At 37.8% G+C, this 27,606-nt stretch overlaps 1 protein-coding gene across 4 annotated transcripts in view; it reads right to left on the bottom strand.

The window, feature by feature from the left end:
• Window positions 1-364: 364 nt before the first annotated feature.
• LOC130917509 (ATP-binding cassette sub-family G member 4-like) overlaps window positions 365-27,606 on the bottom strand; it is a 68,636-nt gene continuing 41,394 nt past the window's right edge. For all 4 annotated transcript variants that reach the window (XM_057838985.1, XM_057838983.1, XM_057838984.1 and 1 more), the window contains 14 exons: window positions 25,006-25,256; window positions 23,353-23,470; window positions 23,097-23,229; window positions 22,965-23,015; window positions 21,500-21,645; window positions 20,911-21,034; window positions 18,104-18,218; window positions 14,746-14,885; window positions 14,519-14,617; window positions 8,266-8,434; window positions 8,066-8,166; window positions 3,083-3,241; window positions 2,734-2,852; window positions 365-1,401 (listed from right to left, as the gene is read on the bottom strand). In XM_057838985.1, the coding sequence (XP_057694968.1) occupies window positions 1,176-1,401; window positions 2,734-2,852; window positions 3,083-3,241; window positions 8,066-8,166; window positions 8,266-8,434; window positions 14,519-14,617; window positions 14,746-14,885; window positions 18,104-18,218; window positions 20,911-21,034; window positions 21,500-21,645; window positions 22,965-23,015; window positions 23,097-23,229; window positions 23,353-23,470; window positions 25,006-25,237 (1,932 nt within the window). In that variant the 5' untranslated portion in view covers window positions 25,238-25,256 and the 3' untranslated portion in view covers window positions 365-1,175. The remainder of the gene's footprint in view (window positions 1,402-2,733; window positions 2,853-3,082; window positions 3,242-8,065; window positions 8,167-8,265; window positions 8,435-14,518; window positions 14,618-14,745; window positions 14,886-18,103; window positions 18,219-20,910; window positions 21,035-21,499; window positions 21,646-22,964; window positions 23,016-23,096; window positions 23,230-23,352; window positions 23,471-25,005; window positions 25,257-27,606) is intronic.

The raw sequence follows: 27,606 nt of genomic DNA, 5'->3' as shown, positions 1-27,606 counted from the left end.
TGTAGGCATATCCCAGCGTCTCCTTCATTTGCCCTTCGTGTTCTGAAAACTTAGCGTGAGTGTAATAACTTATATTATTGTTTTTATTACATAATGCACAACTTTGATTTTGATTATTGTGCAATAATGTAATTGTAACATGTATTTGTTACATGTTTTGATACATCTTTATGCATTATAAAAGATTTATGTCTCAATTTTGCAGGGCTCGGAACAGATTAGGGCATTTGCATGGAAAAAGCATCACTACTTACAGAATTTTCAAGTTACGAAACTACTTCCAGAACCAATTAATTTCGTAGGTAGAGGTATTCAACATTATTATATGCCAGGCGTAAGTCATTCAAAACATTCCATTGTAGGTCAAATCACTGTTTATTATTGCTCTCAATTGTAATTTTGCAGTCAGGCAAAGCTAAAAAAAAAAATAAAAAACATAACACATAAACAAAACAGTAGTTTGAAATATAATAACTTCACGTCAAGTACAATGCAAGGCTGCTTTCAGTTTTTGTTCTCATTCCACATGTTCCTTTTAGCATGCAGTCCAGATGCATCGAGTTTTCTGCATTGATCATCAAAGTTAGCACCAAATATGATGGCATGTTGTGTCCTGGTATCATAACTGGAGGTTGTGGAAGCACAAAAAATTAAAAAACAAAAACCCTCATGTACTTCTATCTTAAAAAATGTTAGTGCATAAACAAAATACAGATAATCGTATAAAAAACATTAAGGTTGAGTGAGCATTGGACTTGATTCAGATTCTACAGACAATAGATCACATACAGTGAATAATACAATTAGAGACCACAATGGTAATAATAATTTACAACTAAATATAAAATAAAACAAAACTATCTAGCGCAGTTTTGTGATTTCTAGTCATTTGAGAACCAACTTCAATAAAATTGTGTGCACTGTATTTTTCCAAGGAGGCCTTGAAATGTTTCTGTGCACGCCCAGCTTAATGTTCATGTGCTTTTGAGGTCCCCTGCAGATGTGTTTGAAAACTCAGGAATTAGCCTGGTGTGTTGAGGTAATGTGAGTTCAGTAAACACCCTCAGGATGTATTTTAAGTCATGTTTGCGGTTTAGAAAACAAAAAGGCAGTTATATTATGAGAAAGATGATGTGGTCTGGAACGGCAACAGTGCAAAACTTGTGAAAGACAAGCTAGCGCTCAGCCATCATCTTATAACGGAGTACAAGGTAGGTGGCTAGACGCAGCACGAGGAAGAACACACCCAGGACAGCAAAGTCAATGTAGAGTTTGGCATCTTGTACATCCAGCAGCTGAAGAACTTCTTCAGGCTGCTGGAAGCGACACACCCCACCCGGACACTCCAGCTCTGAACGATTCATTCCGTAAATGGACAGAATCACTCCTTCGAAGCCATACCTGTGAGAGATGAGAGTAAACACAATCAAACACCAATAATAAGATGCACTGTCTATTGAGCTTTTACAAATATAGACTTGTCCTGATTTTGCATCTTCCTAAGAATGACAAACTCTAAATTGTCTTGTCTAGAGCTGTCCCGACTAGTCGATGTAGTCGACATCATTGATGACGTAAATGCGTCGACGAGCACATCATCCCGTCGACGGTTAATAAATGGTTAAAAAATATAAGCATAGAAAGTTGAGAATGGCGGAGCGCAATTTATTATTGTTATTTATGTGTATATTTTTACTTTAATAAAGAATTTAAGTGTTCCAAAATGTTTTTTTGGAATTAATAAGTGTCAACAAAAAATTAATTGGTAGACTAATGTTTTAAAAAAAAAAAAAAGGGGTTGGGGGATTAATAGGAATAGAAGCTGCTACAGCAGAGGACATTCAGGGTGACGTGAAGTATGCAGAACACTTCCCTTATGCTGATGAGACCAAAGAAGCATGGGTGAGCAAAAACATGGCTGCTGACATAACTGTGGAGCAATGCAAGCTTTCAGTATAATTGAATAGAAAAATGGTCTAAAATTCCAGCAGAGCATTGTAAGAAACTAATTGATGGATACCGGAAGCGGTTATTCAGTAATTTTGTCTAAAGGTTGTGCTACCAAGTATTAGGCTGAGGGTGCCAATACTTTTGTCCAGCTCATCTTTGGAGTTTTGTGTAAAATAATAATGATTTATTATTATTTTTTTTTTAATCCTCTTTCATGTTTTTTCATTGCAAGCAAAATAAATGAAGGTATTACTACCAAAGCATTTGTAATTGCAATCATTTTCTGGGAGAAATTTAGCATTATCTGACAGAATTGCAGGGGTGCCAATACTTTTGGCCAGCACTGTACATTGTACTGTATGTAATTGTTGACTCATGCTAGCTTAACCACTCCGAAACCCTGAAACTAACAAATAACTAACAAACTGTACGGAATTTGTTGAAATCAACTCCACAAACTAATTAAATCTCCACTAACTCGAAGATTAAGCCTGATGTCAAAAAATCTGAACTTCCCCTCAAATACATTAAAACGAGCTTAGCAATAGGTTGAAATGAGTTGTCAATACGTTAAGACTAGCTGGCAATACGTCAAAACGAGAAAGCCCTGGTAGAAACACTGGTAGCTCAGCGCTTCCATAACAATGAGCCTTACACGAAGGTGAAATAAATTAACTGGCAAATGACGGATGAATGTAAACTGATATTAGCAAATAGTCTTTCAGCTGCTGATTGCGCAACCTTCACGTTGACATAATGCCTTGTCCTCTGACACACACATACCTAACATATGACGCATAAGAGATCCACCGCAGGTACTTTGGGATTGTGTCAAAGTTCACAAAGAATCCAGAAAAAAGCAGCACTGGGACGGCTGTGACCGGTCCAACAAATGTGGCCACCTGTATAAAGGTATAGAGACATGGTCACAAAAAGTACACAGCTGAACTGAGAAAAAATAATAAGAATAATTCTTGACTACCATTGACAGCGATAGACATCCAATCCATTTAAACTCAGAGTGAATGAGCAGCAATAGAAGTCCAATCCAAATGATCACTGCCAACCCCCCAAGTTAAAACGGATTGAATGTCTATCACAGTAACTGGCACTCAGTTAACATGTGAAGTACCTGCGGCGAGGTGGAGGCGGCGCCAACAAGAATGCCAAGAGACTGCGCCACTAAAGACGTGCAAATGGACAGTGCTATGAAGAGCAGGTAGCGGCTGACTTCAGGAGGCTGCTCTGTCATCCAGTACACAATGCTGCAGTACACGATGGGACAGATCACCTGAAATTTTTTAAAAACAAAATTTTAAAAATCAGATTTTGCAGTTTTACGTTCAGTGTAGTTGATCAAAACATGTCCACTCTCTTAAAGCGATATATCAAACAAACAGAATAATTTCAAAAGGTTTATTTGTAAAATTAGGTTTTCTATTCTTTTGTTCAGAAATCTATCAGTCAACTGATTTTGAGAATGTGCCATTCCAGAATACTGACCAGATACCTTTTTTTTTTTTTTTTTTTTTTTAATCTAAACAAAAGTTCCAAACATGTTACAGTACTGTACTTTTTACAGTACGTACTTCCTCTTCTGTTGTTGTGTGTTGTGTTGTGTTGTGTTGTGTTGTGGAGTATAAAACATATATATGTTTTGTATCTTTTGGCAATGCTATTATATTCCTGGATTATTTTGTTACTTTTTAGCCCTTAATAAGGAAATAAAATATATAAATTAGGCTTAAACAATATTAGAAAAAATTGTGATATACAGTGCTGGCCAAAAGTATTGGCACCTCTGCAATTCCGTCAAATAATGCTCAATTTCTCCCAGAGTTGGAGATTTGTGTAAAATGATAATGATTTAATTTTTTCCCCATTCTGTGTTTTTTCAACGCAAGTAAAATAAATGAAGATATTACTACCAAAGCATTTGTAATTGCAATCATTTTCTGGGAGAAATTGAGCATTATCTGACAGATTTGCAGGGTTGCCAATACTTTTGCCCAGCACTGTACTAGTCCTTCTCATAAAATTAGCATATTGTGATAAAGTTCATTATTTTCTGTAATGTGCTGATAAACATTAGACTTTCATATTTTTTAGATTCATTACACACGACTGAAGTAGTTCAAGCCTATTATTGTTTTAATATTGATTATTTTGGCAACAAAGTCAAGGAAAACCAAACATCCCTATCTAAAAAAAAATGCATATTTCATCCGACCAATACAAAAAAGGGCTTTTTAATCCAAAAAAAGTCAACCTTCAATTAATTATATCAGTTATGCACTCAATACTTGGTCGGGAATCCTTTTGCAGAAATGACTGTTTCAATGCGGCGTGGCATGGAGGCAATCAGCCTGTGGCACTGCTGAAGTGTTAAGGATGCCCAGGATGCTTCAATAGCGGCCTTAAGCTCATCCACAGTGTTGGGTCTGGTGTCTCTCAACTTCCTCTTCACAATATCCCCCAGATTCTCTAAGGGGTTCAGGTCTGGAGAGTTGGCAGGCCAATTAACACAGTAATTCCATGGTTAGTAAACCATTTACCAGTGGTTTTGGCACTGTGAGCAGGTGCCAGGTTGTGCTGAAAAATCAAATCTTCATCTTCATAAAGCTTTTCAGCAGATAGAAGCATGAAGTGCTCCAAAATCTCCTGATAGCTAGCTGCATTGACCCTGCCCTTTACAAAACACAGTAGACCAACACCAGCAGCTGACATGGCACCCCAGACCATCACTGACTATGGGTACTTGACACGGGACTTCAGGCATTTGGGCATTTCCTTTTCCCCAGTCTTCCTCCAAACTCTGGCACCTTGATTTCCGAATGACATGCAAAATTTGCTTTCATCTGAAAAAAGTACTTTGGACCAGGGGTCTCCAACCCAGTCCTCAAGGCCCACTGTGGGTCCTGGTTTTTGTTCCAGCTGATCCAGCAGAGACAGTTGAACCAATGAGGCTTCTGTTAAAACAAGCCACACCTGACTGCAGTCAACTGATTGCACTTGTAAAACACCAGATTGGGGAAAAAGTGTTGTCATCTTGTTTGGTAGGAATGAAATCCTGCACCCACAGTGGGCCTTTGTGGAATAGGTTGGGGACCACTGCTTTGGACCACTGAGCAACAGTCCAGTGCTGCTTCTCTGTGGTCCAGGTCAGGCGCTTCTGCCGCAGTTTCAGGTTCAAAAGTGGCTTGACCAGGGGAATGCGGCACCTGTAGCCCATTTCCAGCACACGCCTGTGCACGGTGGCTCTGGATGTTTCTACTCCAGACTCTGTCCACTGTTTCTGCAGGTCCCCCAAGGTCTGGAATCGGCCCTTTTCCACAATCTGTCTCAGGGTGCGGTCACCTCTTCTGGTTGTGCAGCATTTCCTGCCACATTTTTTCCTTACCACAGACTTCCAAATGAGGTGCCTTGATACAGCACTCTGGGAACAGCTCATTCGCTCAGAAATTGAAAATGAAATGCATTATATTTGCAGATATTCTTTAAAACTACAATAAATGTGATTAAATGTTGAGTTCTTGTTTATGGTCTATAAAATAGTTGGAGATCGAGAATAACCCCAACATATCACACAAAAAGTCTTGAAGATGCTTTAAATATCCGTGATCTTTTGCCTTTGCTCGTATTAACATTTCTGCTTGATTTATTCCATCCATTTGCAAAGACAAAATGAAATCTGATCTTTCAAAGAGAGACCAACACATACTGATAATCGAAAAATGAAGGGGCTAATACAATGAAGTTTGGAGTTGACACATTCTAAATAGATATTAATTCCAGATAAACATAAAAAACATTGCACTGATAAAATCAGATGCTGTATAGTGTAATGTAGACATGATTCATTTCATCTAAGAAGGCCTTGTCCACACGTAGCAGGGTAACTAATTCAAGCAAGATATTTTCCTATGACTTGCCCTTGACCACAGATAAACTGAATTTAGACTATTTGTTTATTATTTTAAATAAATAAAGTGTAAACAGCAGGACTTAAACTCATAATGCAAAGATACATATATTGCTACTGCTCTTGTACAGATACAGTGGTATGAAAAAGTATTTGAACCTTTTGGAATTTCTCACATTTCTACATAAAATCACCATCGAATGTGATCTGATCTTTGTCTAAATCACACAGTAGAAAAAACAGTGTCTGCTTTATCTAAAAGCACCCAAACATTAATAGGTTTAGAATAGCATGCAAACAATGACAGAAGGGGGAAAAATAAGTAAGTGAACCCTCTGCCAAAGGAGAATTAAAGAGCAATTGAAACCAATTTTTACAAAACATTTTAAGTGTGTGCCCAATCATGATGAGTGGTTTAAAGCTGCCCAGCCCACTATAAAACACACACCAGGTAAGAATTGTCTTGATGAGAAGCATTGTCTGATGTGCATCATGGCTCGGTCAAAAGAGCTGTCTGAAGACCTGCGATCAAGGATTGTTGATTTGTATAAAGCTGGGAAAGGATACAAAACCATCTCTAAAAGTATGGATGTTATCAATCGACAGTCAGAGAAGTTGTCTACAAATTGAGGGAGTTTGGCACTGTTGCTTCTCTCCCAAGAAGTGGCCATCCACCAAAGATGACGCCAAGAGTCCAGCGCAGAATACTCAGAGAGGTAAAAAAAGAACCCTAGAGTGTCTGCTTACTTACTTACTTAAGACTTACAGAAAACACTGGCACAACCCTATGGTTCATTTACTTATTTTTCCCTCTTCTGTCATTGTTTGCATACTATCCTCATTAAAATGAGGAAACGTATAAATGTTTTAGTAAGAGCAGACCAGAGGTTGCGCTAGACATTTTCGTTGTCTGTCATTTTGACTGACAGGGTCATAAAAATCCGGTCATAGTCTATTTTTACCGGTCACTTAAATTTTTAAAATGATAATGATGACATATTCAAAAGTATTTAGTTTTCATTCATTTTTAATTAATATTGTAACGCTTGCTTGGCGGCGAAAAATTAGACACGGGAGTCGTGGTATTTTTCTCCCTTTTTACTCTGCTTACCGCCAACAACTCCGCCCCCAAAGAAAAAGAGGCAACGATATAGACCCCAATCACCAACGTCACACAATGATCTTAACTGTGGTTGTCAGCTCAAAATCTTCTAAATATATATTAAATGCATCTTACCAGATATAAAATGACTACTACATAGTCTGTGGTGATCGTTTGGTGCCCAGATTTCTTGTCGAATTACAGCAGTCCATCTCGCTCTCATCCTCGGGTCTCTCAGAATACGGTAGAACTTCAAGTCTCTCGGTCTATCTTTTCTGTTACAGCAACCAACCGCCACACACGCCTTCACCATTTTGATTATTAATATTAACGAGCAGTAAAACACGCCGTAATAGGAGGCATGTACGTAGCGGTAATGTGTAAACATGAACAGCTGACACACAATATGGCGGCTCCAGTCAGGGGGGCGGAGTTGTGACGTCATGTGATTGGGCGGCAATCTTGTCCATCAATTGGATGACGCGCTGGCACACCGGGTGCACCAATAAGAACCTCGCGTTGATGTGTCAATCACGGTGCCGCCGCCAGACCCCGGTGACGCTACAATATTCTGACAGAAGAGCCAACGACGTCATGCATTAAGAGAGACAATAGCTAATTAATATGCTAACTCGCCACCCTGTGGTCTGGGGTGTGAATTGCAACCTGTCAAAATGACGGACGGACGTCAGTTTTTTCCGTCACCGTTTTAAAAAACTGGTCAACGACGGAAAATATCCGGTTAACGCGACCCCTGGAGCAGACACTGTTTTTTTTCATCTGTGTGACTTTGATAAAGATCAAATCACATTTGATGGTGATTTTATGCAGAAATGTGAGAAATTCCAAAAGGTTGAGATACTTTTTCATACCACCGTACTTACACACTGAGCTACCACACTCTGTATTCTGCTTAATGTGTGCGACATTGTAAACATCTGTCATTATTATGATTGTGCTCAAAAATGCTCATGTGGTTATATGTGAATGATTTTATGACCACAGATACAGGGGGCATGATATTTGTTTGTTAAAAAAACAAGCCCTCCTAGATATGGACAAGGTCTAAGACTTTGTTACAACCAACCCACTTGAAATGGAATATCCGCCATGGTCTTGGCCAGATAATAGGCTTTCAGGCTGTACCAGTAGTTCAAATGTTCCCTCAGAAACACTGACATCTCCAAGGGAACTGAAAGGTCAGAAACATGTATAGTGATTGACACAAAAACAAATGCTGATGTTGCCACTCTGCTTTTCTTTTTTTTTTTTTTTTTTTTGTCATACTTACAGGTTAACACAGTTGGCATGAGAGCTCCAAACATGAGGAAAAGCATTGAGAAGAAGAGAAATCCAGTGTTGTTAAGCACCTTGCTGGCATCATTGCCAATGTTAAGATACAGCAAGCCTATCAGTACACCAATGGCTATGTGGGACATAAGTCGAAGGTGTGTCAAAACCTAAAAACAGGGGTTTGGGGTAGGGAGACAACAACAATATAATACATTTTAGTGTCTACATTGTGATGGCTATGTTCAGAGGTGGGTGGTAATTAGGCCTGTTGCGCTAACATATATATTATATATTGTCCCATACATTATTGCCGATATGCGATATTGTTGCCAATTTTTTTTTAAACCAATTCAACCACGAATGTAGTGACAATTCATTCTTATCCATTCAACTGCAATTAATTGTTATTCTTAAATAAAACACAAACTATATTAAAAAAATATTTAAATAAAAAAATACACAATGCATAACGTGTTATTTGAAAGCAAGTTAACTGCAGAATATGAAATAGGTGAGAAACCAAACAACTTTTTTGTTCTCTGCCAATTAGAGCCAATCAAAAGTATTGATTTGATCCAAAATGACTGTCGTCTTGTCCTGCAAAGTGCACGTTAGCAAATTTGAGGCCAAATTATTTATTGCCAATCAGATTTTTCATAATTGGTATCATTTTAAAGCAATTCTAAGTGTTAAATGTGAAGAATGTGGGATTAACTTTATTAACTTTCTTTATTTACATGTTGAACATGACATGCTTTTATTTTGAAATGTTCAGCCGCTAACCGTAAGCTTTACTCTCAGTTAAAAAAAAAAGTCCACTCGCGTTCTATTTTCATTATCCATGTGGTGTCAGTAATAGATTACAGGTAGTCCCCGGGTTATAACGTACTCAATTTACACAATTTTGACTTTATGAGTCTCGGTCATTTTGTCTCTAGTATTTCTTTTTTTTAAGTCACCCAAACAGTACCTAAGGCTAGATTCACAATACAGGTCTTAATGCACGAATTCGATTTTTTCGTGTTTTTCCGACTCGAGTCAGGCATTAACTTGACGGTCTGAACGGGACAAGTCGAAGTGAACCATTTCAAATCCGATCTGAGTCACTTTCGCATGTGGTTCCAATCCGATCTGGGCCACATTTTTTCAGAACGTGACTGGCGGTCTGAACTGTCAAAACTCCCAAATCGGGATTCATGCAGCAATTACGTCAGCAAAGAGCAAGAGGCACTGAGGACGGCAGCCATGAAGGCATTTACACTCTAGCTAGCATTCGAGCTCTGCTTTCGAGCACGAAGCGGGCTTGACCACAGTCATAAAAAAAAAATAAAATGAAGAAATGAATAAGCCTTACAATTTTCGACTTTCATTCAGTGTGGCGAATGAGTAATATTTCATTATTGTACACATGGCCGAATCGGGGCAAACTGACGCACCCACGTCATTTCACTCACACACGTCGAGGCTCATGTGTGTGCGTGTATACATTCTATCAGTCCATATCAACTTTGAATATAAGACTATACTGGGATTATTAATGTCTGTTATTTGTGTCCTCGTTTTGGAAATCAAAATATGATCACTCTGGAATGACACATAGCTAGCATGTGTAATTTGTTTCGATGCTTCTGCATATGCGGGTCTCTTTGCCGAGCGCATCTCGGACTGCGAATCAGTGCACATGCGTGATACTTGAACTGTCTCAATGGACAAAGGCAGTCTGAACGGGCACGCCAAAAAAACAGATATGGCAAAAAATCAGATTTGTGCATTAAGACCTGTAGTATGAACCTAGCCTAATTGTACCTCACAGTATCTTATTTTTTACTTTACTTTATTAACATGACTTGTTCTGTCCTCACTAAACGTGAAGTTGTTCATCTTTACACATAGCAAACGAAGACATTGTGCTTTTTGAAGCTTATTACTTCCTTCACTTTTTTAAAATTTGTAAAGCTGTAACACACATATGTACACGTCTGTTCAAAACGACACACATTTTAACAATACAAAACTCGACACGTATTTACAGTGGGGCAAATAAGTATTTAGTCGACCACTAATTGTGCAATTTCTCCAACTTGAAAATATTAGAGAGGCCTGTAATTGTCAACATGGGTAAACCTCAACCATGAGAGAGAATGTGGGAAAAAAAAAAAAATCACATTGTTTGATTTTTAAAGAATTTATTTGCAAATCATGGTGGAAAATAAGTATTTCATCAATGCCAAAAATTCATCTCAATACTTTGTTATGTACCCTTTGTTGGCAATAACGGAGGCCAAACGTTTTCTGTAACTCTTCACAAGCTTTTCACAAACTGTTACTGGTATTTTGGCCCATTCCTCCACGCAGATCTCCTCTAGAGCAGTGATGTTTTGGGGCTGTCGTTGGGCAACACGAACTTTCAACTCGCTCCTCACCCCATGGCGTCAAAATGATAACAATAAAGGGGAGCAAAAATCCCAGAACCACACGGGGGGACCTAGTAAATGACTTACAGAGAGCTGGGACCACAGTAACAAAGGCTACTATCAGTAAGACAATGCGCCGCCAGGGACTCAAATCCTGCAATGCCAGACGTGTCCCCCTGCTGAAGAAAGTACACGTCCAGGCCCGTCTGCGGTTCGGTAGAGAGCATTTGGATGACACAGAAGAGGACTGGGAGAATGTGTTATGGTCAGATGAAACCAAAATACAACTTTTTGGTAGAAACACAGGTTCTCATGTTTGGAGGAGAAAGAATACTGAATTGCACCATACCCACTGTGAAGCATGGGGGTGGAAACATCATGCTTTGGAGCTGTTTTTCTGCAAAGTGACCAGGACGACTGATCTGTGTAAAGGAAAGAATGAATGGGGCCATGTATCGAGAGATTTTGAGTGAAAATCTCCTTCCATCAGCAAGGGCATTGAAGATGAGATGTGGCTGGGTCTTTCAGTATGACAATGATCCCAAACACACAGCCAGGGCAACAAAGGAGTGGCTTTGTAAGAAGCATTTTAAGGACCTGGAGTGGCCTAGCCAGTCTCCAGATCTCAACCCTGTAGAAAATCTGTGGAGGGAGTTGAAAATCTGTGTTGCCCAACGACAGCCCCAAAACATTACTGCTCTAGAGGAGATCCGCATGAAGGAATGGGCCAAAATACCAGCAACAGAGTATGAAAAACTTGTGAAGAGTTACAGAAAACGTTTGGCCTCCGTTATTGCCAACAAATGGTACATAACAAAGTATTAAGAAGTAACTTTTGGTAATGACCAAATACTTATTTTCCACCATGATTTGCAAATAATTTATTTTTTTTTAATCAAAACAATGTGATTTTCTGGTTTTCTTCCCCACATTCTGTCTCTCATGGTTGAGATTTACCCATGTTGACAATTACAGGCCTCTCTAATATTTTCAAGTGGGAGAACTTGCACAATTAGTGATTGACTATATACTTATTTGCCCCACTGTACAATTCTCATAGCAAATCGCTCACATGTAACTCCACAAACTGCAGCTCTAAACTTAAGTACAAATACAAAAAACATATATTAGCTGAAGCAACTTACAGCCTTATGTAGGCCAAACCAGAGCGCAGCTATCCTTTATCCATGTGAGACGTCTGAGTGCCCCTGTATGGAAGCATTATTGACAGTCCAGCCAGACCCAACGCTGCCACCAGAGGGCAGTGTATCCTCCACCATTAAAAAAATACAATACTTTTGGACTTTTTGGATAGTTATTTTGAAATTATAAAGTGCTAATTCCGACGTAAGCGGGAATTCAGCTTACGTCACAAGAGTAGGAACGGAACTCGTTTGTAACCAGGGGATTATCTCTACTTTTTTTCACATCGTTTTCAAATACTGTAAACATTGCATGTTTGAAGTGTCACCTTTAACCACAAGTTTGTGTTTTGGAGAAGACTGCCAATGTTTAATATCAGGCTAGAGTGGTTGGTACATTGTCATTTTTCCATTAGCCTCATTGTAGCAATTCTAATGTTTTACAATGCTTAATATAGATGTGTTTCCTTATTTTGTATGTCTAAACTTTAAATCGACTGCATGTTAATGACCAATAAACATCTGTGAAAGGAATTGGAGTGTCATATGCAGTCAAAATGCACGTGTCCCAGGTGCACGCAGCACACACAAGCACAAATGAATGCATGCAGGCTTGCGGCGATAAATCGCAGCCGGGAAAATTACCGCCCTTATTTTTATTTACCGTGCGATTAATTGACTCATTGCAGGTGTCATGACAGTGACTTTGTTAATTTCAGTAACCTTTCGAGAAAAATGTACTTCTAAGAGTAGTTTTACCACGCCATACTTTTTACTTTTACTTAATTAGATTTATAAAGATCAAACGCTACTCTTCCACGGCTCTTCGTGCCCTCTAGTGGAAAAACAAACGTATCCAACCATGAAATTAAAACGTACATATCTCCAGTTTTCTGTGGTCTATCGGGGCAAAATAAAAACTGGGAAAGAGGTTGAAATCTTTGTTTTTGAAGACTGTTTTAACTCCATGTCAAATAGTTTTATTCCTACGGCGCTTTAAAGACTCCATATGATTGAACATGCCGCTGTACTTAGAGGACTTCCGACTGCAAGCTTGTGTGTGGTCATGTCTTGTTACGTCCAGTGCTGCAACGATTAATCTATTAACTCGAGTAATTCGATTACAAAATAGCTTTGAATCAATTTTTGCTGCTTCGAGGATTTGTTTTAATTAGAGTGGCGTTGTAATAGTTTGTTTTCAAAGTGTTCACATTTTGTTTTATTGATTTGGGTGGATACACTGCCCTCTAGTGGCAACAGTGAGTATGAAAATGAAACAAACTGCTCCCTGTTAAGACCAACATGAGGTAAGTTTTGTTTGAGCTAATATGTTTTTTATGCATTTGTAATACACTTAGTTCATAGACTTCAAAATGTATTGACATGGCACGGGACCAACTAATAGGGGGCCTATCTCCATCAAAGCTGACAGAGTAGAAACACAGAGCTTTTTACGTTGAAATTTCTTGTGAATAAATGCGTACATCCCTGAATTCTTTATAGTTATGGACGTAAAACAGTCTTGATTCCTATTTAAAAGAGCAAAGAGCCAGGCAGTGAGCATTTATTTTACATAAATATGTCGAATGTGCTGCTAGTCTTTAAGCCACTGTGACACCGCCTTATCACCACAAAGAGCTTTTAATGTTGAAAATTCTTTTGAATAAATGCTTAAATCCCTGAATTCTTTATAGATATGAACGTTAAACAGTCGCGATTCTTGGTTAAAAGCAAAAAACAGCATTTATTTTTAAAAAATATTGCGAATTATGATGCCAATGCCGTCGCGGTTAATTTCTCCCATTGATTTTTTTCATAACGTTTCAAAATGCATTCATGGTACGAAAAATATAATAATTACCTTAAATCCTCGAACAAATCACTCCTGTGACAATCCTTCCTGTTTGTATGCGGTGAAGCTTTCGTACTTTTTCAACCTAAATCCGGCATTGGATTGCTGCATCCAATAACTGCGACCGACGGAAGCGGAGTGTGGGACGGCCCCCTTCTTGAAAGTGTGGTGCAGTGTCTGGGGAACGTGTCCTGTCAATATCTTTATGAAGTCTATGTATCGTTCCTAAGTATGTATAGCAGTTTTTGTGGGAATATGTGTGTTTGAACGATTTGTTAAAGCATTGTAAAAAAAAAAAAATTTTTTTTGAATAAAAATTAAAAAAGTTTGAATTTTAAAACATTTAAGCGGACTTTTGCTATGCAAGTTAGCAAACTGTTCTTTTGTTGTACTTAGATCCTCATTTATTCATTTCTTTATACAATTTGAAGCCAAGTAAAGGAACTCTAATTTACTTTTAAATGAAAGCGCAATCCTACAAAGTTTGAAGAAACACTCAGGAATTTAATTTTGCCTTCGCATTTAATGTTCTATTGAAAGTGCAATCTCAGCAAGCCTTTGTTTTACATCTCCTAAAATTTGTTCCTAATGCGATTACACAATAATTTAAACTAACTAGTTGATAGATTAATCGATTACTAAAAATCGATAGTTGCAGCCTAAAGTAAAAGTAAAAAGTATGGTATGGTAAAACTACTGTACATTTTTTTTCCAAACGTTACTCAAGTAAATGTAACTTGCTACTACCCATCTTACTTGAGTAAAATTTTTGGCTACTCTCCTCACCTCTGGTTATGTGACATGTTCTGAATGTCTTATCTGAGTATTTTGAGTGTTACTTACCTGGTCTCGACAAATTGTTATGAAGGATCTCTTGAAGAGGATGCAGAACTGTGTCAATGTGCTTGTGGCAAAAGTATGTTTCTCCATGTTTCCAGCATCCTGAGCAAAAGAGCAACATTAAAAGTTTCTTTTATAGTATACATTTTAAAAAATAAACACAAATTCGCTCACAATTCAAATTGAGAAACACTTGAATCTAAAGCTTTCTGACCACAATTTGAGTTTACCTTGGAGGGTTTTGTAGTACAGACCAGTGAACTATTGTTATCAGTCTGGTTCTTCTTTTCTATTGCACACATTCCTCCTTGGACTGCTTCGAACAAAATCGGGTTCAAGTCTCCATATTCTCCTGATGCCACTTCAATAACTGAATAAGGATAAGAAATACAGTATGTCATGTTAATTTAAGGAGCCCAAATGAAAAAGTTTAATGGGTCTTTTTTTTTTTTTTTACAGGGTGCCGTTTGTGTCCCCAATATAAATAAGGCTGTATTTTTACTAGTTGGACAAATAGTCAACTTTTTTTTGTGTGTATTATCAATTGCAGCCTATGATGAATTTAAGGGTATATGCTCCTAAATTCTTTTTTGAAAATGTACTTTTAGTAGAAGGTTGTTATGGAATTTTTCTATGTCCCCTGTATGTTTTGTTCAAATTCAGTCTAAAAAAAATAACTGATATAAGACGAAAAAAAATCCAAAATAATTATGATTTTATTGACCTGGATAAACTAGCTTTAATTACGTGTTGTGTTTAAATTAAAATACAGGTATATTATTTCATGAAAAATTGTTAAATTATAACATCATTTCTGTATGTCCCCAGTGTCACTGTCCACTCTGTTAAGTTGTGTTAGTGTCCCTTTAAGAAAATTTCCCATTTATTAATAACGTCACTTGTGTCCCTTTAAGAAAATTTCCCATTTATTAATAACGTCACTCTTCTGCGATAACATCACACCATTGACAGGAAATTCAACTGTGGTAAGAAATTTTAAATTAGGAATCTGATTTTGCAGTTTTATGAAGTAAGTTCAGTGTGGTTGATCAAAACGTGTCCACTCAGTCATACCTAGAGTGAGGAAAATAAGTATTTGAACACCAACAATTTTGCAAGTTCTCCTACTTAGAAATGATGGGCGGGTTTGAAATTTTCATGGTAGGTGCTTCTCCACTGTGAGAGACAATCTAAATAAAAAATCCAGAAATCACAGTGTGCGATTTTAACATTTTATTTGTATTATACTGCTGCAAATAAGTATTTGAACACCTGTCTATTAGCTAGAATTGTGAGCCTCAAAGACCCGTTAGTCACCTTTAAAAAGCCCAACGAATAAGTGGAGTGGAGGTGGACTTTTTGAGTAGGACTTTTTGACCTGTTTAAGGCAGTTAGCTGCATATAAACATTTGTCCACCCCATACAACCTTGCCTGGTACACCAGACTCACCGCTGTTCCAGCGATTGAGTCTGGCCACCATTCAGCGGATAATATTTCCAGGGCGAAGCAAGCCACAGCAAACAGACAGCGGAGTGGACCAATCAGCGACGGGCAGACGTGACGTTAGTAAAACGACGAGGGCAGGACGAGGGACTTGCGCGCGGAAGTAAACATACGAGGAGAGCGGCGTTTTTTCAACATGGCTAGTGCGAAGTCGATGTGTTTTTGGTAATTTAAAACTGATTTTCCCGTGGATTGGAACATATTCTCGGCTCTCCTGTTCACCATCTGTGTTGTTGTGGAGACGACTTTCAACGCGCAAGAGTGACGTTGCTCGTTAAGAACACGTCACGCAAATAAACATATCTTATTTGTCGATTGATTTTGTACCTGCTCGAGAGGCCGTTAATGGGCTGGTTCCCAGACTTTTCTCTCAGTGTTTGAAAAACACAGGGAGAACAGTCTGGCCGTGCCAGGCAACATACAACCAGGAACACAAATTCTTAACATGGGCAAGGCCTGTCCAAAGACACCAGAGACAGAATTGTAGACCATTACGAGGTTGAACCATGGACTTCATAATGATATTGACGGGTCACATTTGACACTCACAAAGCCATGCCTTCAAAAAGGGGCCCATTCCGCAATCTGCTTCAGTTATTCGCAGTAGGTCGCAGCGACTTATGCAGCTATCCAACGCCGGATTTATTTTGAAAAAGTACAAAAGCTGTACTGCATACAAACAGGAAGGATTGTCTCAGGAGTGATTTGTTCGAGGATTCAAGGTAATTATTATATTTTTCGTTTTTTCACAAGAATATTCAACGTAAAAAGCTCTTTGTTGTTAGGCTACCGCCACATTGTCTGACAGACTAGCATCATCCTTCGACATATTTACTGTTTTGCGTCAATATGTATAAAAAATTACATATAAGGAATTTCTTTAAAAAATTTGAATTTATATCTATAAAGAATAACAGGAGGAGCTGGTCAATGACCTGCAAGGAGCTGGGACCACCATTTCCAAGGTTACTGTTGGTAATACACTAAAGACGTAATGGTTTAAAACCATGCATGGCACACGTGGTTCCCCTGCTTAGAACAGCACATGTCCAGACCTGTTTTAAGTTTGCCAATGACCATTTGGATGATCCAGAGGAGTCATGGAAGTAAGCCATGTGGTCATTAGAGATCAAAATTGAACTTTTTAGTCTAAATTCCACTCATAGTGTTTGGAGGAAGAATAATGATGAGTACCCCCCCCCCCCCCCCCCCCACAAGGACACCATCCCTACTGTGAAGCATGAGGGTGGTAAAATCATATTTGGGGGTCTTTTGCTGCATATGGGACTAGACGACTCCACTGTATTAAGGAAAGGATGACCAGGGCGATGCATTGTGAGATTTTGGGGAATAACTTCCTTCCAACACGACAGTGGCCCGAAGCAGGCAGCCTGAATAACAAAGAAGTAGCTTTTTAGAAAGCACATCAGGGTTCTGGAGGAGACTAGGCAGTCTCCAGACATAAACCCAATAGAAAATCTTTGGAGGAAGCTCAAACTCCATGTTTCTCAGTGACAGGCCAGAAACCTAATTGATCTAGATTCTATCTGTGTGGCGAAGTGGTGCAAAATCCCTGCTGCAGTCCGTGCAAACCTGGTGAAAAGTTACAGGAAACATTTGACCTCTGTAATTGTAATCAAAGGGTACTGTACCAAATATTAACATGAAGTTTCTCGGGTGTTCAAATTACTATTTGCAGCAGTATCGTTGAAGTAAATTGTTAAAAAATCATTAACTGTGATTTCTCTATCACAGTGGACAAGCACCTACCATGAAAATTTCAAACCCAAATCAAATCAAGTGTGAGAACTTGCAAAATTACAGGGTGTTCAAATACTTATTTTCCTCACTGTATTAAAGAAATTAATTGAATCATTTCAAAAGGTTTATTTGTAAAATTATAGATTTCTCATCAAGTATCCACAGTCATTATAGCTATTATGCTAGCAAACAGAGCCTAAGGAATAACTTTAGCACAAAATGTCCCTTCTGTTAGTGTCTAGTCTGTTTAGTCCTAATGGCACTCTATAAAAAAAAATATATATAAACGAAACATTTGCTTTAAAGAGTAAAGGTACACCTACTGAAATCTGCAGGATTGTGATAGGTAGGACAGTTAAGTCCCAGTCCCTTCAAATAAGGGATGAGGTAGGGTACTGTGCCTTTGTAGATACACTGACCCTGACCAAGAATGTATAGCTGTAAGAGGAAAGGTTGATTGATTACTTTTTGGACTAGTAATATGAAGAATAAGTCGGTACAAAAACCAAAAGATCTGTGTTTTTATGGCAAATTGGCAAATAAAAGCATTTATATGAATATACAGTAAACAGTGGTACCTCGACATATAAACACCTCGACATACGATCCTTTCCACATCCGACGTAAAATTTGACTTGACATCTGCGACATGCTCGAAATACGACGATTTACAATGGCGTCGTAATTTCATTGTTTTCCCGTAAAACGGCAGCGCGGTGGATTTTCTTGTGAGAGAAATCAACACGTGTCCCAGGACGGTTGGTGCAGGTGGTAAAAAAAAGGTAACGCTTACCATTGAAAGTAAGACGGAAATAATGGAATGTGTCTACAATCTCGACAGTCCTCTTCTGACCTCCATTCGCCAGTTAACAACTGTTGTTAATGTAACATCGTCAACGAAGCCGTCAGCTTCGTCAAGTTTTTAATCATTTATTTCAAAACTTGTGCAACACAACACAGCTACTGTCTGCTGTAACCGACACCAACAACATCAGAACATGAGAAGTGAAAGTAAAAACTCTTCCGCACCTCTATCACTATGTCGTCTGTTACACGGTGCATTAAGGAACAACATGCAAAACACAACTGCCACATTAGAACCTGATTCGTTACAATATCCGATTCGTTACATTAGTATTATAATATTATTACTACGATTTGTATCCGATTCGTTACAATATTACCATAATATTATTACTACGATTTGTATTTATTATTTTACATTTTGCTATGTGTAATTGTTATTTGTAATCGTACCAGCAGTATTTATTAAGGAGTCAGCTTAGGTTTTTCCTCAATTCCTCAAATTATAATGTATTGTTATGGAAAAATACCGCTCTGCATACGACCATTCCTAGAACGAATTAAGTTCTTATGTAGAGGTACCTCTGTACTTATAAATCAAAAGGGAGTTTCAACAAGACTTTCACAAAGACTGAAGGAAAACATGATCTAAAATACAAACAATCTGGCCATCAAAACGGTTTCACCAAATGAAGAATGGCAGGCAGCTAAATGAATGACGCATCTAGTAAAAGCAACAGGGAAGGGCAAATAAAGCATGAGTCATGACTGGAATGAAAACAAAAACGGAAAAATATAGCGGGGCAAATAAGTATTTAGTCAACCACTAACTGTGCAAGTTCTCCAACTTGAAAATATTAGAGAGGCCTGTAATTGTCAACATGGTTAAACCTCACCCATGGGAGACAGAATGTGGAAAAAAACCCAGAAAATTACATTGTTTGATTTTTAAAGAATTTATTTGCAAATCATGGTGGAAAATAAGTATTTGGTCAATACCAAAAGTTCATCCCAATACTTTGTTATGTACCCTTTGTTGGAAATAACGGAGACCAAACGTTTTCTGTACCTCTTCACAAGCTTTTCACACACTGTTGCTGGTATTTTGGCCCCATTCCTCCATGCAAATCTCCTTTACCCCATGTTTTGGAGCTGTCGTTGGGCAACACAGACTTTCAACTCCCTCCACAGATTTCTATGGGGTTGAGATCTGGAGACTGGCTAGGCAACTCCAAGACCTTGAAATGCTTCTTACGAAGCCACTCCTGTGTTGCCCAGGCTGTGTGTTTGGGATCATTGTCATGCTCATCTTCAATGCCCTTGCTGATGGAAGGGTATTTTCACTCAAAATCTCTCGATACATGGCCCCATTCATTCTTTCCTTTACACAGATGAGTCGTCCTGGTCCCTTTGCAGAAAAACAGCCCCAAAGCATGATGTTTCCACCCTCATGCTACACAGTGGGTATGGTGTTCTATAGATGAATTTCAGTATTCTTTCTCCTCCAAACATGAGAACCTGTGTTTCTACCAAAAAGTTCCATTTTGGTTTCATCTGACCATAACACATTCTCCCAGTCCTCTTCTGGATCATCCAAATTCTCTCTAGCGAACCACAGACGGGCCTGTACATGTACCGTTCTTGTTATCATTTTGACGCCATGGGGTGAGATCTTGCATGGAGCCCCAGATCGAGGGAGATTATCAGTGGTCTTGTTTGATTTCTTTACAACAAGCGTTTTACCTATTGCAGATTCAGTCTTCCCAGCCTTCCCAGTCTACAATTTTGTCTCTGGTGTCCTTCGACAGCTCTTTGGTCTTGGACTTTGGAGTGTGACTGACTGAATTGTGGACAGGTGTCTTTTATACCGATAATGAGTTAAAACAAGTGCCATTAATACTGGTAACGAGTGGAGCCTCGTTAGACCTCGTTAGAAGAAGTTAGACCTCTTTGACAGCCAGAAATCTTGCTTGTTTGTAGGTGACCAAATACTTATTTTCCACTCTAATTTGGATTTTTTTTTTTTTTTTTAATCAAACAATGTGATTTTCTGTTTTTTTTTTCCCACATTCTGTCCCTCATGGTTGAGGTTTACCCATGTTGACAATTACAGGCCTCTCATCTTTTCAAGTAGGAGAACTTGCACAATTGGTGGTTGACTAAATACTTATTTGTCCCACTGTACATTCCCGGTAACTAAAGAGGTCAAACATGAATAAATCAACTAATATTTTTCCAAAACCACAGAGTTTATACCATGCCATCTCTATAACGAGTATTTTCCAAATGCTGATTGATTGTGTGCTTTTTGTACAATGACGTATACCTTGTCGAACAGCTCAAAGAGCTTAGCACTTGGTTGGTGGATCGTACAGATGATTGTTCTTCCTCCTAGTGCTAGAGAACGCAGCAGGGACACCACTTGATAACAAGATGCGCTGTCCAAGCCACTGGGGACACAAACACTCATTTAATGAACACATACTGCAGTAGCGCCGGAATTATTTAAACTGGACAGCTATTAACGTCAATGGCAGTCAATGAGCTAACATTTTAACATCTGACTTTAGTATTTTGTTACAATTTAGCTTTATCTTAAAAAGCATCCCTGTATACAGTGCAGGCCAAAAGTATTGGCACCCCTGCAGTTGTGTCAGATAATGCTTGTTTATGACCAATAAACATACTGTATGTGAAAGGAACTGGAGTCTCATATGCAATCAACAAGCGCGTCTGCCGAGTGCAAGCAACACACGCACACACACGGCGATAAATCGCAGCCGGTAAAATTGCCGTTCTCATTTTTATTTACCGTGCGATAAATGGACTTACTGTCTATCACGACAGATTTATTTGTTATCTAAATATATGACAATTTAAACATTCACAGAAACATTATTTGAATTCTGTCTCACCTGGTAGGCTCATCAAAAAACATAACTGGTGGATTGTTGACCAACTCAAGGGCAATTGCGAGCCTTTTACACTGACCACCTGATAGTGAGCAAGTTCGGGTCTGAGCACAATCAAGAAGACCCAATGCAATCAGAATCTCATTCACCTTTCAGACAGAGATGGACAGCAGAAAAATGAAAATTAATTTGTGGAAACACTATTGGTATAAGGGACATAACTCAAAATCCTTCCAGACTCATGCAAAACAATGCCAAAAACTGATCAATTGCCTCAGGGTACATTTTGCTCGAACTGTTGCTTTTTTTCCCCTCACTTTTTTTTCTCATCAAATCATGCATTTCATTTACGGATTTCCTCAATCGCCCCACTGGGATGTAGTTTTCTGAATCAGAATGGATGTTTATTCTGGAGGGTCAGGAGTGCAATAAATAAATACAGACATACATAAATAACTACACAATTGAATAAATTATTTAATTGGTCATTAACGGCTTCTATTTCAATACTTATTTATTTCCATTTTTGTTTCAGTATTTATTTTAATTTTTATTTCAACATTATTAAAATTTTTGTTTAATTTTTCAAAATTTATTTCAATTGTTATTCAGTTATTTCAATGTTTATTTCAGTTTTTATTTAATCATTTCAGTATTTTTTTAATGTATTTATTTCAGCATTTATTCATTATAACATTTCTTTATTATTTCCAATTATTAGGTAACTATTTCCATTTGGATTTATTTCATTATTTATTTATTTGAAAAGTTATTTTTTACATTAATCTTTTTACATTGAAATTTAGCATTAATTTTTTGCACTCCTGGAGTCCTGGTCCTCTGTAAATCAGGAGTGAGCCGCTATCAGAGAGCGCACAAGGAAGGCGTTTGTTTTTTAAAATGAAATCATACCTTGACGGTAGTGAACTCTACACTTTATACTGTTCCCTGGTGCTCCAATATTTCACATATTGTATTAAAGTGTGGAGTAACAGTTATAAACCTACCATTAAATCATTAGTGATATTGCACAAACGAGCGGTACGGATCATACATATGGTTGGATTTCTTGATCACACTCATCATCATCATGCTTACTCAAAACTATTAAAAATCAGCGATCTTGTCAACTATTATTACTATAAAAATGCTGCATAATCATCCTTATCGCGCTTCAAGTACTCAACCATGGTTAAACGTCATTGTTAAATGAAGAAATGCTCATAATGCAATTTTTAAATTAATGGTGATCCATTTGGGTGTTCAAAAAAGAAATTGAACGGCTGCCTGTAAGCTTGCCATCATTGAATCTTTGGAGAGATGATGGAGATAGCGCAATGATAATATCAAACAACAAAATCTTTCAGAGGAAATAAAAACAGCTAGCTCGAAAGGTGTGTGTGTATAGTCAGGTGTGCTCGATCGATCAGAATTTACAATACTCTATAATATTGTTTGTCTAGTTTACCAGTGTTTTCTTTACATCCATAGACTCATTGAGCTTCAAGTTGGCGGACACCTGTAACAAATAATGACACAATATACATTAAAAAGAAATTATAAGCAAGAACAAAAGTACAAATAATTTCTTAGCATTTACCATCATGGCTTCTCGTGTGGTAAGATTTGGCAGCAGCATGTCTTTCTGCATGATGTAACATGACATTTTCCTGAATGATCTCAGGTCTCTGGGTGTCCCATTGACAAGAATCTCACCCTTCATTCCTGTTTGCCTAATCATCATGAAAGATGACAATTATTTTGGATGAAAAAGACTCAAGTACAGAAACAGGAACTCATACAAAGTACTTTACAATTCCAAAGGGTTGGTTTTACTTAGAGAAAGGTTATTTCACCTGTATCCTGCCAATATGTTCATCAAGGTTGACTTTCCAGCACCTGAGGGCCCCATTATTCCTACTAGCTCCCGGCTGTAGAATTTTCCAGAGAGGCATTTCAATAAAGCTTTGAATCCTAATAACAACATTGAAGATAAGCAGGCATTGATCACTTATGGATGTAAAGTGGTACCTCTACTTACAACAAAAAAAAAGGTGCCACGCGTTGTAAATGAGATATTTTAAGAAAGATAAATTCTAATTTAGAATTTGTATAATAAAAATAGGTCTAAATGAATATACAGTGTATAGCTCATTATTTACGCACTATTTGCCAGAAGTCGTCTGAAATAGCACACCAAATAAAAATTGTTCCTTGACTTGCTTTATTTTGAAAATCCCATCAGTTCTCCTGTTGCAAGCTTGTGCCTGACTACGTTGGAAATCGATAGAAAAACTCCACAGAGTTGTTTCGAGTTAATGAATGTAATTCTGGTTTAAGCCTCTGAAAACTACCTCAATATTGACATAGACATAACGTTTAAGTTCTTCATGGCGTGTTTGATCTGAATCGTCATGTCGTAGCATAGCATTTGTTCGTTGCTGATGTCACTAGTTGATTTCAGATGAGTATTTAGAAGTATTTAAAAAAGGTTTAAGTTGTTGGGGCAGCCGTGGTGCAGTTGGTAGCTCGAGTTGTCCTGGGACCCCAACAGTCAGCGGTTCGATTCCTGGCTACGACTGTCCACTGTCCATACCAAAGCGCTTTACATTAGCACACATTTACCCTTTCCCGCACACATTCACACACCAATAGTTCTGCTGCCATTCAAGACGCTGACAACCCATTGGGGGCAAATTATGGTTCAGTGCCTTGCTCAAGGGCACTTCGACAGTGGACGGTCGTAGCCGGGAATCGAACCGCTCACTGTTGGGGTCCCAGGACAACTCGAGCTACCAACTGTATGGAATCACAGGAGTGCCAAAATCATTTGGAAATACAAAGACAATTTGTTTTTCCCAGACAGCGTCAGCCGTCAAGCATGCTCAATAACAAAACAGAATAAACAAAAGCACGATTGGGAAAGCATTTGTAAATGTTGTCTTTTATTGTCTTTATATAACTGCGTTTGTAAATGTCATCTTTAATTGATTGTCTTGTTATATGACTACATTTGTAAATTTTGTAAATATTCTCTTTTATTGGTTGTCTTTGTATTTCCAAATAATTTTTGCACTCCTGTGACTGCTTACACAAGAGGACTATGGTTATTCACACTTTTCGATGGTAAACTTTCGACCTTGTAACCGAAAACCGAAAACATAATTTCACCTGTTTTCGGCCGAAAGTTTTCAGTCACATCTCTGCTAAATAGATCATAAAATCGACACCCTCCTAAATGAATGGCATTTGACTTTTGACAATTATGTTGCTGATACATTCCAATGAAAATCACTCTTTTTAACAAAACAGCATATCTAAGATATGACAACGATCGACTTTTTTTCATGTTTTGATCAATTCGATAGTTGCTTAATCAATTCATATATTGATCCAAATTGATGTTACACCCCTACAATTATTATTAAAATGATATGATTGGGGTTAAAAGACTACATGCACATAAACAACATGTTTTAGAAATGACAAATGGGTTTAATGTACGTTACCTCTCCTCCTCCAGCAGGATCCCTCCTGAATGGTGTAAGAGATATCATTGAACTCAAGATCCACAGGTGAGCGCTTGGGTAAATGGGTGAAACGCTGTGCTTCTGTGATCTGGTTCTGAACCTTCTTCAGCTTCAACATGGAAGCCTCTTGTTTCTGAGCACCTCCATTACAAATTATACTGTCCTCCATGGAAATACTAACACAGTCAGGTTCCAGTGCTTTGTTATCCATGACTGTCCTCTGTGAGGATCTGTAAAAAGGAGAAAGGTTTTAAGTGTTACCCAATTATAAGCAGTATGATTTACAAATCAAAGATATTTACTCATTGTTCTATCGCATCATGCGGTAAAATGTGGTGATAATGCTAGGGATAAAATAGTTGGAATCCAACAGGGCCGCTGGAAGTCAACAGTCACAGCAGGGGGTGCTGAGGATCTTTTTTAGTTTTCCCATCCAAAAACAGCAGTTTCAGACCAAATTTGTCATGCTCGTGCATTTTCTCCATACAAGGTATGCACAATGGCAATACACACACATGCTGGATAGATTACATAGTACTACTAATAGGCTAGTATAAAGACAGCGTTCTATTTCACCGACAGTGTGTTGGCGTTTTTGTATTGGAAATAAAAGAGCCCATGTATTATAATGCAAATCCCCGCACCTAGACGGCGCAATGACAGACGAACACATTTGAAAATTATAAGGTCAAATAAGCCTCGGTTTAACACCCTCCTTTCACAACACTCAAATCTATGTATATATATGTATGTACACATATACCACCATTCTTTGTGAAAAACATGCTGATCATATCAGTTTCACCATAGATGGTAATTTCAAGTCATTCAGTCAGTAATGCATTCAGTATGTTGCAAATTTCTAACGTCCTAATCAGGTTATTTTTCTTAAATCTAGTTAAATAATTTTATCCATCTTGTTTGAGTGTTAAAGACAGATGAATGCGCCAGATTATTCCACTTACTTGAAGTAAATATTACCATTTGTTCTTAAGCCTATACATCTACAAAATTGGTAATTTTTCACTTAAATTAAGAAAAAATGCTTTCAATTAATGTTTTGTTTACCTATTCTTGAGTAAAGAACATTTCTGACAAGTTTTTTTTTTTAGGATTAAATATAATAATTTATTGCTTAAAATAAGGCTGTTCATCTTATTTTCAGCGGGCTATGTTTATTTCAAGAACTCTTAAGTTAGTCAAATTTACTTGAAGTGCTGGCAGATAATTTCACTTATTTCCAATACATTTACACTGCATTTACACTGAAAACAAGGGAATTTGACTTGTTTAAAGGTGTTTTTGCGGTGTAGTAATGTTATATATGTTAGGAATGGCTTACTTTTAAAGGCATTTTTGTACAACCTAGGTATTTACTCTGTAAGTAATTGTTGCAAAAAATGTTTAGCATTATACAATGTCAGACAATCTGTCACTATTTAGATGCTGGTATTTACTACTTGTTCACATTTGATATTGAAAAAAGAGCAATAAATTATATTTTTGCACAGTAATATTTGCTCTTACGTATAATTTGTAATTTTACAATCTTTCAATAGAATTATCGGCTTGACATTACTCTCTGAAGACGGTACACTAGAAAGCCCGCAAACAGTTTGCTGAAGACATGTCAACAAAGCACATGGATTACTGGAATCATGTCCTATGGTCTGATGAGACGAAGATTAATTTGTTTGGTTCTGATGGTCTCAAGCATGTGTGGCGGCGGCCAGCTGAGAAGTACAAAGACAAGTGTGTCATGGCTACAGTGAAGCATGGTGGTGGGAATTAACCCCCCCCACACACACACACACACCTCTTCAATCTCTGCAGCAATGCTGACAGTACTCCTGTAACGAGTCACATGACATTTTGGTGCGGTGTACTAACTTCGCCAGGGGTCTAGATTATAATTTTAGATATTAATGGCTACATTTTGAGTTATTTTGAGGGCGAAATAAATAAACTATTATATAAGCTGCACACAGACTACTTTTCATTGTGTCAAAGTGTCATTTTGTCAGTGTTGTCCCATGAAAAGGTATACTTAAATATCTGCAGAAATGCCAAGGGTGTACTCACTTTTGTGATACACTGTACTTGTAAATTCTAAAGCAAGTACTTTTCTACTTGAGTATTTTTTTCTAAGATACCTGTACTTTTTCTTCAGTATTTTTTGCACTTCTATTAAGCAGGCATGAAAATGGGTCAGGGGTTAAAAAGGTGAATTTAGAAAGAAATTAGAAAGGCGAATTTGACAATTTTAATTTTTCACATAAGGCTTAATATTAGAGTTAGCGGGGGTTTAATTAGTTGAAGGAGTTGATTTCAACCACCATTGACTCGCGCTAGCTTAGCCACTCCGGAGCCCTGAAACTAACAAATAACTGGCAAACTGCACAGAATTTGTTCAAATCAACTCCAACGACTAATTAAACCACGGCTAACTCAACGATTAAGCCTAATGTAAAAACTTTTGAACTTCCCCTTTAAAATAATGACCACTGAATATGGCCACTAAAATGTTGTCTATAAAAGTTTTAGAGCAATAAAACAAACAACAAAAATGAATTAAATGAA

The sequence above is a fragment of the Corythoichthys intestinalis genome, chromosome 6 (genome assembly GCF_030265065.1).
Source record: "Corythoichthys intestinalis isolate RoL2023-P3 chromosome 6, ASM3026506v1, whole genome shotgun sequence".
NCBI classification, from domain to species: domain Eukaryota; kingdom Metazoa; phylum Chordata; class Actinopteri; order Syngnathiformes; family Syngnathidae; genus Corythoichthys; species Corythoichthys intestinalis.
Note: the sequence above shows the minus strand (reverse complement) of the source record. Positions and strands in the feature narration are given on the sequence as shown.